Raw genomic sequence first — 15,501 nt, forward strand, 5'->3', positions numbered from 1 at the left:
AAAAAAAAAAAAAGAAAAAGACGATCGAATTGTTAACCATCTTGTCTGAAGCCATTTCCCCCCATACGAAGATCACAAATTGATCCTGATATGAGAACTGAGACTGGAAAAGTAGCTGGAAAAAACAAAGAAAAAAAAAAACCCACTCTTCATCACTCTAATATAGATGGTGAGTAATCAATGACTTCAGCAATGGATAAATTAATTGTCAAATGCTGACGTGTCCCACAATACAGGCAACACTGATGCCCATAGGCTCTCACTCGCATATCTGCATGCCTAGCAACAGCAGGCAGACTCTTTAACAACCAGACAAAGACGAAGCCCTTCTAAGGCCGAAGGCTCCCTCTATACACCTGATGCTAAACGTCATCTCCGTCGCGGTGATTCCGTGTGCGTCATCAATACAATGTCAGCGTGGACTGCAGGGTGGCAGATGCGCCGTGTCTTTCTGACCCAGCTCGTGTCATTTTACAGGAAAGGGAACCGAGAGACGGGATGAGTAAAGCAGAAGTCCCACCGTCAAGGAGGGGAAAAATGAAAAGTCTCCTCAACCCCGGTATGAGGCTGGCTGAACCCAAAAAAACAAGGAAGTGCAGACATTTCTTATTGCAATGCGTGCATATGAAAATACAACTAATCTGAAGCGCCAAGCCTGCGTTTTCTCCGTCTTATCACAAAACGAGCACGTCAGGAATGTGAGCAGGGAAACCCAAAAAGATCTCTTTTGGATCGCACACGCCAAAGTCTTTAGTGGATCTACATCAGCGAAGCAGGGAGAACTGCCTGCGAGCGAAAAGCAACGGAAACACCAACATCTGGCACGCGAGGGAGTATTTGTTTATCGCCATATAAATGAAAAATTGTATATTTTCCTTATCCGCTCACTCACATGCTCCTGCAACCTGCATTTATCACTCACTGAGCTGCAGTGACTGCACATCGGCCTCGTAATTTACCTCGTTTTCATTTCAACTCTCCAGAATTGCATCACAGCTGCCGTCATCAGCTTGCATCTTACGTTCGTTTTCTCAGGCAATTAGAGGCTGTAAAATTATAATTTCGTCTGCAGAGCAGCTTGATAATAACAGCTGCTCAGGAATGCATTTATGACTTGTGATCGAATTACACGCCACTTGCCGTGTCTGACACGAGAGACTGAAAATACGTGGAGGGGGAACGCTGGACCGCAAGTGCGGCCGCATTAAGACGGTGTGCGTGATGGCCGAAGGTACGCTCACTTTAACCGTAGAACCCTCCTGTCTCAGAACAAAGTAATAATTTACAGATCTGCAAGAAAAAGAGGAAGAAGAAGAAAAAAAGAAGAATATTCTGGGCATTTGTGAACGTTCGCAAATTAAATTCAGCTGCAGAGATCTGAGCTGATCTTGGAAGATCAGACCTGCTGCATGAAGTCAGCAGCAGAGAAAAAAAACAGTTCAGGTCACATTTAACTCCCAAGTCAGAGAGACTTTGGCTAGAATGGCAGCAGAGCTTCTCTGGCAGGTGTGACAGAGCTGGAATGTGACGCAGCTGGACTCTAATGCCACTGCTGCTTTGGTAAGCCAGCATATGGAGAATGAAGAAACAGGCTTTTGGCAGATTGGCTGGCACACTTGTCAGGACTGGCAGATGGCAAAAATATAGTGAATGGATTGCTTAAATTAAGAAGCAGAGTCTTTTATGCTGATTAACAGGGATCATCACCAGCGTTCTTTCATATCCGCCTGAAAAACAACTGCTGGGGTATTTCGTCAGTCGCCGATGGTCCAATCTAATGGACAAGCCCGAGCCGGCCGTATCGCCAACCGTACCCCGTTCTGATTTCTCATTTAGCTCTGCCCAAGCCATCAATTATTCAGCCCTCAAACAATCACGAGGAGGAGAAAGGCAGAGGAAGGGAGGGAGAGTCAGCGAGAAAGCAGTGGGTGAGGTTAGCAGAGAGGAGGGTGAGTGGACGCTCTTTAACTAGTACAGTCGGCTTTCACACATGGCCAGGCAGCGATTCACCAGAAAGGAACAGAAACCCACTCACACATGTAATGGCTCTAATGAAGTCACGGCTTAGTCCTTGTCAAACAAATGCCTTTTTTTTTTTTTCTCCCCCCTCCCAATCAGTGAAATCTGTTACACTATAATGAGACATCGCCATCACCATTTGACGCAATGAGTGACTTAATCACCATCTAAATGTGAAACAGGGAATTCAAGAATTTCAGTGGCACCGTCGACAGAAATTTTGCCCCCTTGTATATGCGCACCCCCCCCAAACTCAAAATACCACCATCAGCATGTAGGTGTACATTTAAACCAATATTCCTATTTCTCTTTGTTTCGTGTGTGTTCTACAGACAACACCACTCCCTCTCCCTGCTATCTCCATGGCAGCAGAGAGGACATGCAGGAGCATATGGCTCATCATTTTCACTCTGCATGCCGAGGCCGGGCTCTCCTGGGGGTATCTACACCTCTCTCATCTCCCCGTCTTTCTTCAGTTCAACAGAGTCGACTCTTATCCAACCAATCGCCTTTCCCCTCTTTTTCAGACGTACCCCAAGCATCGAGGCACATAGTACGCGCACACAGCTAGCTGGCACGGCTAAGTGGCATTATGTGCCCTACTGACGGGGGAAATAAACGCTTCTGCCCAAATGTGCTGAAAAAAAGAGTCTATAAGAAAGTGAAAAAGATTGTTCTAAATGTCGACTGGTCTCTTAAAACTTTCACGGCTCCGTTCGAGACAATAAGTTTGGACTCTGCTCGGCCGTTTTATGAAAAGACGGCCATCCGTTACATAAAAAAATATGACTCCTGATTGAAGTTGCTCATATTTAAACAGCTTGCATGTATATGACCATGTAACTGGTAGAGGAAGGTAATGAGAGACACTGTGTAATTTTGTGTAATTCTATGTAATTCTGTGGTTTAGCAGAGCTGTGTGTGACGGAATGACATTTGCAGACTTGTGTTTTGTGCGTTTAGCAGAGCGTGTCATACACAGGTTTCCTGTACGAAAGCTTACGAGTCTCACTGAGCAGTGGTTTTCTTTCCTGCATGAGGGCATCAGCAGGTCGGTCTCCAAACTCTGCTGAAACGTCTGCAACACAGACATTTTTTTTGAGTTTCACCAGAAACACTCTCTCCCTGCTCACTCCCCTTTACTCTTTCTCTCTCTCTGAGCGCCAGGCCTGGATGGAGCTTGCTGCCAAACCTGAGGATTCTGGCCAAATGAAACCGGGATCAAATGGATGAGGAACCACAGGGGCTCTTTCCAAATGTCACAGTTGTTTGAAGCTGGCGGACAGATTCCCCTCAGCCTGTGCTGCCAACACAAAGGCAGTGAAAGGCCCAGATGTGTTTATATACACCTTAATAAAAAGTGAACGACAAGGCTGTAAATCTGTATACATATGAATACATAATGCCGTCTCTTCTCTGCGTTGCCTATTTGTGCATTTAACTGCAACATCTTGAATGGACATGGGACTTGGTGGAGCCAACATCTGCTACCTAACCCAGATTAATGCTCGGAAAAAAGACAAGTAGAGCAGCAGAGGTCTCTTGCTTCTGGGTTAGTTCTACCTCCGCAGTCATTTTGAAGGTGGATTGATACAGTAAACAAGATATTCTCAAACAGAAGCACATTCTTACACAGTCTGGGTCAAACACTGACCTGCTCAGCGCGGTCATATCCTGCATCTTGTTTCTCCGCCTTGACCTGGGGGTGTTTCCCCCCTTCAATCTTCACCTCCCCGGGCTCAAGCTTAGGGACCTTGTCCTTCCGTACAGTGTCATCTTTATCCAGTAGATAGCGCAGCAGTGCATTTTCCTTCTTCTTGGGGCTCAATGGCTCAGGCTTAGGAGTAATGTCTGCCCCAGAAGCTGTGCTACCAGCACCCTGTGTTTGGTCTTGGCCCAGTTCTTTGCCAGTCGCCTCAGCAGTGAGTTTGGCAAGGTCTACAGGAGATGTACTGTTCTGAAGCAGTTGGTGGAGGATTTTGTGTTTTTCTTTGAGGGATGTGGCATGAGTGGTCCCACCTGTGCCGCCCCGGACCCCTGTACCAGCCTGGTCCTTGCCCTCACCTCCAGCGCCGGGGGACAAGGGCGTCTCTAGAGGCTCTGGCTTGGCAGAGAGCAGTTGCAGTAACTTTGTGTTGATCTTGTTGTCATGCATTCGGTTGTGAGCATCATGGCCCTCAAGTGACCCTTCCCTCTCCTCCTTGAAATCCGCTTGGCTGCCCTCCGTTTGGGCCTGGCTGTGCCCCTGACCCACCTCTGAGTGAGGTCCAAAGTCCCCCGTTCCACCAGTAGTGCTGCTTCCTCCTCCGAGTTTTGACATCAGATGAGTGTTCACACCTGACCCTGGTGTGACCCCAGCTGGGGAGCCCATCTTTCGCTCTGGAGATCCCAGTGTATGTGCATGTGGGGGCCCATGCCCGTGTCCTACTCCGTGGCACTCACTGAGGGCCTGTAGAGCTGACAGAGAACTGCTGGTGTAGCTGTTAGCATGGCTGCTACTTGTGCTACTACCTGCACCTCCAGGCCCTCCTCCACACATCCCCACAGGGGAGGGTGAGTGCAGGCCTCCTGCTACGCGAGGGCTGCCTGCACCTCCAGGGCTACCTCTGTGTCTGGGTGACAGCATAGAGTTCTGCTGAGGTGGATGGGGCCCCCCAGCTGGACTGGGGCTGGCGCGAGAGGGGCTGTTCATCCTCCAGTTGGGGCCCTGCTGTGGCGGTTGCATGCCCCCTGTGTGGTTGTGTGGTGGAGGGCAACCAAAGCGGTAGCTCTGCATATGGCCCCCCATGGCTGCTGGTTCCCTGGGACCAGCAGGACCTGGAGGAGAGAAAGGCGTGCTGTTGCTGCTGATAGTAGTGTCTTGGCCCTGAGTCCCCGAACCTGGCAAACTGCCTGGGGTTGGTGGAGTCATGGAGGGAGTGGAGGAGTTCATTGGTTTGGGAGCCATCCCTGTTGCCTGACTGCCAGGACCCATGTCCTGACCCATTCCACATACTGTCTGCTCCCTAAATAAAACACACACAAAATAACACAAATGAGTGACCCATCGGTCGAAAGGGATTTGCTAGTTTTCATTATCACGAGTTTTCTTTTCTGATCTTTAATATTTTAACAGCTTTTTCAAAAAGATGGGATGGAGACTGAAGGAGAGGGCAAGAGGTATGCCAACCAAACAATCTCATATCCAACCTGGTAAAATCAGACAGTCAGTATCAAGGACACTGAGGGCTTGAAACCCTATTTATATACGTTTGTAATTATGATATATTGTAATATACGTCTCACCTATATCGAAAAAAAAAAAAAAAAAAAAAAACGTGTTTGAGGTCATAACATCCGCCATGTTCTATTGAATCGTAGTGTAATCCAGATGAGAATCATCATTTAACAAACAAATATGTGGTGTATTAGGGGCAACGGTGTCAAGCAATACTGACATTGTACCAGGTAGCACTTGGCAAATATCACAAGAGTAGCTATCAATGTATTTGAAGTTCTTTATAAGCAGTAGCGTATGCTCTGTGGATTAGATGAGAAGTTCTTAGACTCCTCAGATCAGCTGAGCAGAAGTCTAGATATTATTCTTGATTCAGTAACAGATCCATTTCCTTTAGTTTTCTGTGGTAAAACGTCTAATAGAAGTATGCAAAAAGACGCCTGTAGACGTTCTGACCCATTCTAACATCTGGTGGGCCGCTGGTGGACAGTCCCACAGAACACCAAAAACAGAAAAAACACTTTTTCCAGATATGATATTATCGCTCACTGTGGTAGAGGTGGGTAACGGCACAAAATCTGGATTTTGTATTAGGTTTTTGGAAAGAGAAGCAAGGCGCAAGGAATGGATCTGAGTGAGAGCCGCAGGGCATTCTGCCCAATCACTGGGTAAGATCTGTCACTCAAAGGCACCCCCCCTATAACGAAGCACATTAAAGTCTTAATATCATTGAGACAAACATTAAGGGGGAGTTATGATCAAATTTAACCCCTCGCACGCTTGCGATAGAAGGACAATGAACTACATTAGCAGGCACTTTAACATACAGAAGTCTAGGAGTGCTGCCCCTAGTGGGCATTTGGGAACATTGCAAACAGAGTTTTTGAATTCCTTCACCCTGGAGAAAGTTTTCCAAAGGATCTGTTCTAAAAAGATGAAACATACTTAACAAAAAAAAAAAATTTATGTGGATCGGCCTAAAATCATTGTGAAGTGCCCAGGATGCCCTCTACTATGTGATAAATCAATTTTGTGACACTAATACTGATAATTGGACCAAGACTCTGTGGTATGAATATTTTGCAGGTTATTTAAACTGTGTTGCATCGAAGTAAAGCCAAAGCGTACAGTAAACTGTTTTCTCCATGAAGTTACCCACGTGTCTGATTGTAACCCAGTTCAGTGACGAGCGCTTCAATTTAGACGTTGTCCTATCTTCACACAATACAGAAAGCTGTCAGCATATGCTGCAGGGCCCCAACAGGCTAAAACATGTAAGCAAAGCAGAAACTGCAGCTTTGTCTCTTTCTGACAAAAGTGCAGATAGTGAAACGTACCTCTGTAGAATGTGCAGGGACATGTAGAGCTGGGGTTCGTTGGTGGCGGGCGAGCGCACCAGTTTGCTCTTGGTGTGAGCCGAGACGATGGTTCCATCCGAGAGGGAGAACCGGTAGATGGGACTGAACGCTTGGCCATGGCGGAGCACTGTAGACACATTAAGTCTTATTTCATTGAGTACACAAAAGCCTTCTTACTTGGGCCATTGATGTGTACACGGCAAACTGCTTCTTGTTGATAATAGCAGTGGATAAATGGCCCCCAAACTCCGGCCCATCTTGTATTATTAGCTTTTGTTAAAAGGAACCAACAGCTTGTACCATATCAAGAAACTAAACAGGGCTCTGAGGCAGTGAACGGCATTACCTTCCTGCTGGTGTCTCTTGGCGAAGGATATCTCTCCGTCGTTCTGTAGGTGGAACCTCTGAATGCAGCGCCTCACCAGATCTTCCCAGCCCGGCTTCATGGACGCTCGCAGCAGACTGGTATCCAAGGAGGTTATCTTACCTAAACACGAAGGCCCAGACAGAGAAGTGAAGAGGTCTTTCCACATGGACAAACCTGGCCTAGTTGAATGATAGGCTCAGTGTGTGAACTCTACAATCATAAAAGATGCCCTTCATCTGATGTGCAACCGCTCTGTGGTTTGAAAGCATTTTAAGTCGTTAAAGGGTCCATCAGCATGTGCATTCTGTGATTTTTCTGTGATAAAAAGCTGGATAAAAAGTTCCCCTTACATAACAGACATGAAAACAAGGTTAGAAGAGTTTCTATCCATTTAAATTGAGAGGGGATTTTAATTAGGCCCGATGCAGGGAGTCAAAGCTTGCTACGGTAGCGGCTTGTTCACCCATTTGTTCTTTTGTCTCTAAAACTTTCTGGCACACGGCGCGGGGCCCTTTCCACGGTTAACTGCAAAAGATGCGCCGTTTTCCAACACCTTCGAGGCAAATTCCTGGGGGGGAAACATAACGGTGCTATCCTGATTACGGGATTTCCAGAAGAAAGAATGGATTTGCGATTGGCTCACAAGTGAACGCAGGCGTGTGGAAACAAGACGTCTGTGTTTATCTAACTAGTCTGGGTTTCGTCTTGAGGCGTTAAAAAAAGCCGATGCAAAAAAAATAAAATTTTTTTAAAAAAAGCCTAAGCTGCTGAACTAAATGAAGGCATCGGCCTCTATTTGAAGAAATCCGGTACGGACTCTGTCCGATCTAAAAGTCATCAGGGCCACTCGAGGCTCGTTGGAGCTTAACGAGGATATGCAAGATAACACTTGTGGAGTCATTCAGAGTAGAGTAACAGTTTTCCCTCACTGGAGTGTGATGTAAATGGAGGCAGCAGTGCATCTGAAGGGCTGACAAACGTACTGCTGCCTGAGTGACAACCACAGGGACAGACTTGTCACAGCAACGTCTACAACAGGAATCATTCGCTGCACTTCACCTGACTGTTGCGGGGAGGGGGTTTAAGGTGGGAACATTTTATTTAATATAGTTCTTTATCAAAAGCTATGAATTAAAAAAAAAAACATACATTGAATCTTGAACAGCACAAATTATGGTAATTATCTAGATGTGTGTGGCACTAACAGACGGGCAAATAAGCAGATGCATGCGTACAGAGTGGGTGGGAAGCTACTGTAAATGACTATATGTCAGTGACTGACTACGAGTGTGTGTGTGTGTGTGTGTGTGCACGCCACACAAACCGTATTAGTACATAAAAGACCAGGTGAAACACAGACAACTGTCTGTATCTCTGTGATCAAACGGGTACTTTACCTCCCAGGGTGAAGACAGAGGTGGAAAACTGGCTCAACTAACTTGTTCAATCCTAAGGGCCTATACCAAGTATATAATAATCTTTAAATACTTAACTGTAGTGTGAGGTGATTTATAGACCGGAGATTTGGGATAAGGTGGTACTGGGGCTCAGTAGAGGCACCATATTATTCTTTCATGCAGAGCAAAATCTTATCCAAATAGCCCTTATGTGTGAAAACAGGTATTAGGTGGGGGAGCAGGATTAAATCATCGGCAAAGTTTGTTGTACTAGTTTTGTCGCTTCTGGGTGTGTGACTGGTTCCCGTACCTTGCAGGTCCTGGCGTGTAGTGAAGCTCTCGTGCGTGGGAAGCATGGGCCTTTCCTTCGTGGGCACCCTCCGAGCCACACAGATCAGACACGACTGAAAGTCTGAGGAAGACGGGTGGAACAGAGCAGAGAGACGACAGAATGCGTGCAGGAAAGAAACGGCGAGGCAGAGGATGTGACAAAGAGGATAGGGCAGAGACAGTAGAGACGGAGGGGGAGGGGAGGGGAGAGATGGGAGGATGGGGGCGTAAATGATAGAGACAGAGGGAGGGAAAGAAAATTAAATGCATGTTATTCCCAGGCAGCATAATTAATACAGTTATTAATGAGCATGGGGATCAGGACTCAGCTCCTTTCATGAGGAGCAGCTACAGCTGGCAAGGGAAATGATGTAGTGTGACCTTTGAAAGGGGCGTGCGTGTGCGCTCATGTGCGTCTGTTTTCACCTGAAGTGCCATGTCACACTGATGACACCTCCCCTGGCCCAACGTAAAAGACTGCCATTGCTCAATCATGACAGTTGCCTCCAACACATGCAAAAAAAAAAAATGACATCCCCAAGTCTGGAGTGACCCCAAAAAGTCTGCCATCCAACTTCCCTGTGCCAATAATACCCACAATCCCTCACGTTTCTGGCAAGGAAAACGCATGCCAGGGGCGATCACACACACAAACACACACACGCACTTCTTATTTTGACTTGTAAACAGAGCCTCTTGGGTGGTCGGCCCTAAAATCTGTGAATCTCCATAAATTTCCTTTTCTCTCCACCTCTCCTGCATTCTTCTGCTTCCATCTGTTGCCGTACAAAGTACTGCGACTTCTACCCCTGAGCGTGTCCTGCCGATAACATACACACAAACTACCACACACCTCAGTCGAGAGTCCTGATCCGTCCATTTGTGACAGCACGGTGCGGCAAGCAGCTGGAGCACAAAGACGGGAAGTGACTGGCTGAAACTTGACTTTGGGTGTAAAAATAGCGTTTTCACTAATTTTCTTAATTGGCCACCTAGTTATAGTTTGGCAGCGGGGAAAGTCACAAGTGCCGAATATTTGAAAAGTTTTCGAGAGACTTGGATGTTTAAGCCTCACAGAGCACAGTAAACATGAGGATAACAGATATTTAATCAAGTTTCAGAATCTTTAGCTTCTGCCAAAAGCAACAAAGACAACAGGAAAATCCCAGCGATCTCTCAGTGTCCGGACTCTACAGCAAACAAATGACTTCTTCTGTCACAATGAAAGAAGCACGGACAGATACCCAATATCATTCAAACTGAATGGCTAGCAGAGCCCAACACATTGACTATTTATGTGTATAAATGTAAAGCAGAAAGCTGCACAAGTTACTCCCTCCACACAACGCAGCGATGAAACAACCAAGTGTGTTCAGTCAGAGACTTCCTCAGTTGCGCTGCAACACAGAATGGTACGGGAGGTCATTCCTGTCAGCAGCAATAACAATACGTATGAATAACTGTGCTTAAAAACAAATACAGCTTTCTTTCTCTGCTTCTGCACTCGGATGATGTTAATTCAGCTTCTTTATTACGCAGATACGACACAAAACAGTGTCAGATTTCAGCTGAATATGAAAAAAAAACTAAAACTAAAGGATAAAGGATTCATTATTTTCCCCTCACAAGTGAGCAATCCCATATATATTATATATATATATATATATATAATATATATATACACACATTATATATTTTAAATACGAAGCCACAACGTTCAGCTATTAAATCGCGTTTGTTTTTCTACAGTAAGCTGAAAAAAACCATCCACGCGTGGCTGCAGGTTGTATTCCTTCCTGTTTTCAAATTAGTTTTGAAGGCTGTTAAAGGATTACTTCACTGTTGCAACAGACAATTAATACACATCCCTTCTCTCAGAGCCATAATCCCAGGTTCGTGTAGCATGTACATGAAATATAGATGAGCTTTTAAGGGCAGTTGCCCAGCCTCTCATCTACTTTGCGCCTCTTTCATGGATGTCATTCCAGTGGCACCCATAGAATGTATATAAAAGGCTAAGAGCCAAAGGCGTCTGAAACATTAAGCCAACGTCTTATAGTGTAACGTCACCGGTGGACACCAATGGGCTCGCTTTAACAAATTCTCATTCAGCTCCTCGCGTGAAATATTAAGCACATTTGTTTCCTCCCGAAATCTATCAATCTCAAGCTAGACTGTCCCAAAAAGGGTTTAAATTGACAGTTTACTAAACCAAAGGATGACATCATTGTGGCCACAGTCTATAATAAGTCGTGAGTCGCGTCGTTATAAAGGCGCTTTCTCCCATACAATAAAGAAAAAAGTAACTCAGCTGATAGCAGCAATTAATCTGACGCTACATAAAGGCAACGATGCTCCTGCCTAAACTTTCAGATGCATTTCAAGAAAATACTGTAACCTTTTAGCCGATTTTGAGAACAATAATAATAATTCATCTGGGAAAATCTAAAGGTACAAGATGAAACGATGGCAATGCAGGGTGTCCACCAAAAGCGCTTTGATGGGAGGGATCCATCCAACACAGCCTGGAGACTTTTGATCAAATCAAAGCGTTTTTGATGAAAATTTTAAAAAAAAAAGGAAAAAAAGTTTACCACTTATTATTTAAATAACCTCACTTACAGAGGAGACCTGCAGTTTGTTGGAGGTCACACTGGTGCGTTGTCATATTTCAGTAAATCAGCACAGAATCGGTGGCATACAGGTTCAACCACATCGTGTGCAGCAGAGATGAAAATTTAGGACATTTAATAGTTTTTAGTTTTTATTTGATTGATTTAGTTTTTTTTTTTTTTTTTTTAAATTGGTTCTTAGTGTGACTTTGACTTTTGTTTTTTCCGTGTATATTTTCACCTTTAAACTCTGCGGGTTTCAACCATTGTTTAAATGAATCATTCCATCCCAAATGTATTCCAAACTCATTCAGATGCAATGAAAACATGGGGATACACTTCAAAATTGTAACAGAAAACTGCACGGACACAGTTCAAAAGAGTTTGAAAAGATCAGAGAAATAATATTGTCCAAGGTTAAATCATAAGGTCACTTCTTCAGTGTCAACTGATCCTCCCCCACTTTCTCTCTTCCCCACAACACCTCCCTCTACCCTTTCCTTACCGTCTCCTTCCTCTTTGATGGACTTGGGCTCCGAAACGGCAAAACACTGCATGGTCTCATATTTCTGCTGCTGGGGCTCGTGCTCGTGTGGCTCGTCCTGGCTCTCGCTGTGTGGGTTGACCAGCATTCGGCAGTTGAATGTGTGGCTGTTCCTTCTTGGACCCTCGCTGGACCACGGGACGCCATTGACTGTAGGGGGAGCAGCGAGAGGCAACGAAAGCTTTACAACGTGGCCTCCGGCCGATTCTGTTTGACAGAAGTTTACTGCGGCCAAAACTTAACAGCAGAACGTGGAGACTGGGAGCAGCAATGAGAGGCTACCAAACTGCAAGTGAAAGACATAATGAGAGCAAGATAAGGAGAGAATAAAAGCAGAGGGAGTGTAAAAAGAGGAGAGCTGTTGCTGGGTAGAGATCAGTCATAATGAGCAGTTGGAACCCTGAGCCTTGTGCCATCCATCCATCCATCCATAACTACCCATCACAGCCAGGCCTCCATGTGCATGTCCTCCAAAACATCCCTGCCAATCTTTCACACACACACAAAGCAAAAGAGACATGTATAGTCAACTCATTTCACTCAGCAAACTCCCATCACACTCCATCTGGTTTCTGATCTCATTCAGTGCATTGATAATCTCCCAGTATCTGGGACACAGCCCACTGATCATTTCCAGGGTACTCTGCTCAGTGCTGCTCTGCCACCCCAACGGTTTCTGTACTCAGACCTCAATCCGAAGCACCAGCAGAGACGGAGAGAAGGACTTAAGAGCCCCTGACGGGCTGAAGGGACATACAGATACAATCACAGCGTGTGCAGCAGAGATGCAGATGAGGGACATTTAATGGACGTGGGAAGAGGACAAAGATGATGGGGAGACTGCAAAAGCTGAAAGGAAGAAATGGGTAGATTCTAGCACACAAAAATAAATGTCCTGTTTTCATGAGATGAGTAAGGCTTGCACAAAGGAGGACTTTCGAGGGTGGGATAAAGAATGGAAGAGTGAGAACATGAAAATAGGAACCCGGTGAGGGTGTGTGGCAGAGAACGAAAGAGTAACACAAAAAGTGAAGAGAAGGGGAAGGAAGGGCACAAAACGAGAATATAGGAAGAGAGCGATGCTGCTGACAGGGGAGAGAAGCCAAAAAAAGGAAGTTAATTAGCTGAAAAGGGAGAGAGGAAGAGGAGAAGAGTGAGAGAAAATGTCTGGGCTGAGCATCAGCAAAAGAGAAAATTAGGAACCTATAGGTTTTATCCACTGTGCCAACTCTTTCTATGAGCCAGCCTCCCCGCATATTCCCTGCAGTGGTGTAACTATAAACATTTTAATTAAACCGACATCACTGTTAAATAAACGCCTACAAAATACCTGCAAAGGGGGAAAAAAAACAAGCTAACGAAGCACACTGTATTAAAAGTGACGCAGCGGAGAGGGTCTATATGCGGAGTCAGGGAAAAAAAACAGGGGACATGGAGCTAAAGCAGCACAGTGTGACAGAAACTGAAAAAATAAAGAAAGAAATACAGAGCACAGTAAATGTTGGCAGGGAAAAGAAGCTGGAGGCTAACCCAGGGATTTAGGCAGCAGGTTCTTGATGAACTCGGCGTGATCCCCGACGTGCAGCACGCTGTAGACACTGGTGTTCATCAGCTCCTCCTGGTTGTAGCGCAGGTACTGGGTCACGTTCTCAGACACAAACACAATGTTACCCTCCATGTTCACCACAAAGAAGAAGCCGTCCAGGGCCTGAAGGGGACAAAGAGGAGAAGTTCTGAATTTCTTTACACATACGGAAAAAAAAAAGAAAAATCTTTAACGGTTATTAATAAATCTCCCCTGCAGCACTTGTCAGTTATACTCGCAGAAATAACAAGGTAGCTGAGCTGGCTCATTAAAAGCCTCTGCCATTCTTGATATGCTTTTATTTTCACAGACATTTGATGCTTTATTAGTAATTTGCCAGTTTCCTTGTTGTTGGCTTGCCTTCTTTAGTTGCTGCGCCTCAGTTATGGACACTAAGAAGCAGTCAGAATGTGCACATGCTACTGAAATATTGGCACAAATCTTAGCAAACTGTGTAATACACAGTATATTACACTCTGCCAACAGAAACGCGATAATTAATGTACGTTGCGTGTATATGCACCACTCCTGGAAATGCGAAACGTCAGTGTAGTTGATGGAAAGCAGGATAAAAGCATGTGTGCCTGCAGAGATTGGACTATGTAGAGGAGGAGCAGCCCTTAATTGAAACAATACAGCCCCAGGTCATTCATTACACATAAGATGGTGTCAATTAGGCCATCAAATCGCCTGGAGCTCTTAAAAAGGGAATACTGGTGCTTGTAAAGCTGTGAAAGCTGGTGTCAAGCTAAAACACAGGAGACTCTTCTCAAGGTGTTTGCTCCTCACCTCTGCTTCAATAATCATTTTCTAAACACTGCACAGACACATCTGCCAGTTTGTAAAGCCGTCAATCGTGTGTGTGTGTGGGTTGTATGTTAGGTTGTGCTATTCCTGACACGGCACCTATTATACAAACTGCAATCAAATGCACGTCTCTCCAAAACTACACTGTCAAACCAACTTCTACTCAAATGTCTGGCTACATTTTGGGGTCCAGTAAACTCTCACACCCCATCCACCATCTCACTGGGACCTCCTGGGACCACTGGGACCTGTCCCAACGCAGCTTAACAGACTGAAAGACGTCTCGTCCAGTCGCTGCGTGGACTGCGTCTGATCCAAGATGCAACGTGGTTGCGAAAGTCCATCCGGTATGAGGAAAGGACATGGACTGAACAGAACAAACACTCGATTTTGCCAACTCTTGCCTTCCTCCAGACACCATTGCATAATGCTGTTAGCCAATATCATAATTTACAATACCCTTACTAAGAATACGCACAGCAGAGGTGGTTAAAGCCAGTACAAGTCAATATACTTGAAATAAAGACATTGTGGGCAATCACATCCTCTCTCTTTTGTATTTATTCCACTTTGCAACACAACTACTGTTTTGATACGACACCATGACCTCCCACTGAAATAAACTACAGGTTGTGAGCAGCTCAATGATTTGTGCTCCGTTATCAACATCGAATACTGTTGTTGGAGTCATATCCTAAGACGGATTTCACACAGATTTTTTACGCCGATCAGATCCGGAGCCGATAAATCCCAACAACTGCGGCGGAGTCATTTGACGTAAGAACGCAGATCAAACGCCGCACCGCTGCAAATAAAACCCAAACGTTAGCAGCTTTACCAATTCTTTATTCAGATGTCCGCTTTAACACTCAGACAAGACTCTATTGTGAGAAGGAACATCAGTCATATGGAGCGGTCTACTAAGAAGGCAAACTATATGTTACAACAGTCATGTGACAGAATGCCGCCGCTCCTGGAAGGTTAAAACAACATCACGCTAATATCTCCTCCTCGTCCTCTCCGTCGCTATGTTTACACGAGAGTGGGCGGCACGGAGCCCAGGGGGAGGGTCATGGGGCGCGTGGGTGCGTTTCCTGCCGACGGCCACTCCCCTCAGAGCAGGCTGTAATGAGCCCGGGTTTGTGGACGGGGGACATGGCCAGAGTGGAGTGGGTGTGAACGGCCTATCGCTGTGTTTTGGGGCTGCTGACAGATGGGAAAGCTTGCAGCCTGCACTGGGCTATATTTAGCCGCGAGTTAGTATG

General features: G+C 45.5%; 1 protein-coding gene across 7 annotated transcripts in view; it reads right to left on the reverse strand.

Moving 5' to 3' along the window:
* The window catches only part of ncoa2 (nuclear receptor coactivator 2), a 53,869-nt gene that overhangs the window by 10,708 nt on the left and 27,660 nt on the right, over positions 1 to 15,501 (reverse strand). For all 7 annotated transcript variants that reach the window (XM_072378900.1, XM_072378901.1, XM_072378904.1 and 4 more), the window contains 6 exons: positions 13,375 to 13,552; positions 11,806 to 11,994; positions 8,669 to 8,770; positions 6,941 to 7,081; positions 6,574 to 6,721; positions 3,674 to 5,024 (listed from right to left, as the gene is read on the reverse strand). In XM_072378900.1, the coding sequence (XP_072235001.1) occupies positions 3,674 to 5,024; positions 6,574 to 6,721; positions 6,941 to 7,081; positions 8,669 to 8,770; positions 11,806 to 11,994; positions 13,375 to 13,552 (2,109 nt within the window). The remainder of the gene's footprint in view (positions 1 to 3,673; positions 5,025 to 6,573; positions 6,722 to 6,940; positions 7,082 to 8,668; positions 8,771 to 11,805; positions 11,995 to 13,374; positions 13,553 to 15,501) is intronic.

Source organism: Leuresthes tenuis, unplaced genomic scaffold, assembly GCF_036924035.1.
Source record: "Leuresthes tenuis unplaced genomic scaffold, fLeuTen1.0.hap1 SCAF_24, whole genome shotgun sequence".
Taxonomy (NCBI): domain Eukaryota; kingdom Metazoa; phylum Chordata; class Actinopteri; order Atheriniformes; family Atherinopsidae; genus Leuresthes; species Leuresthes tenuis.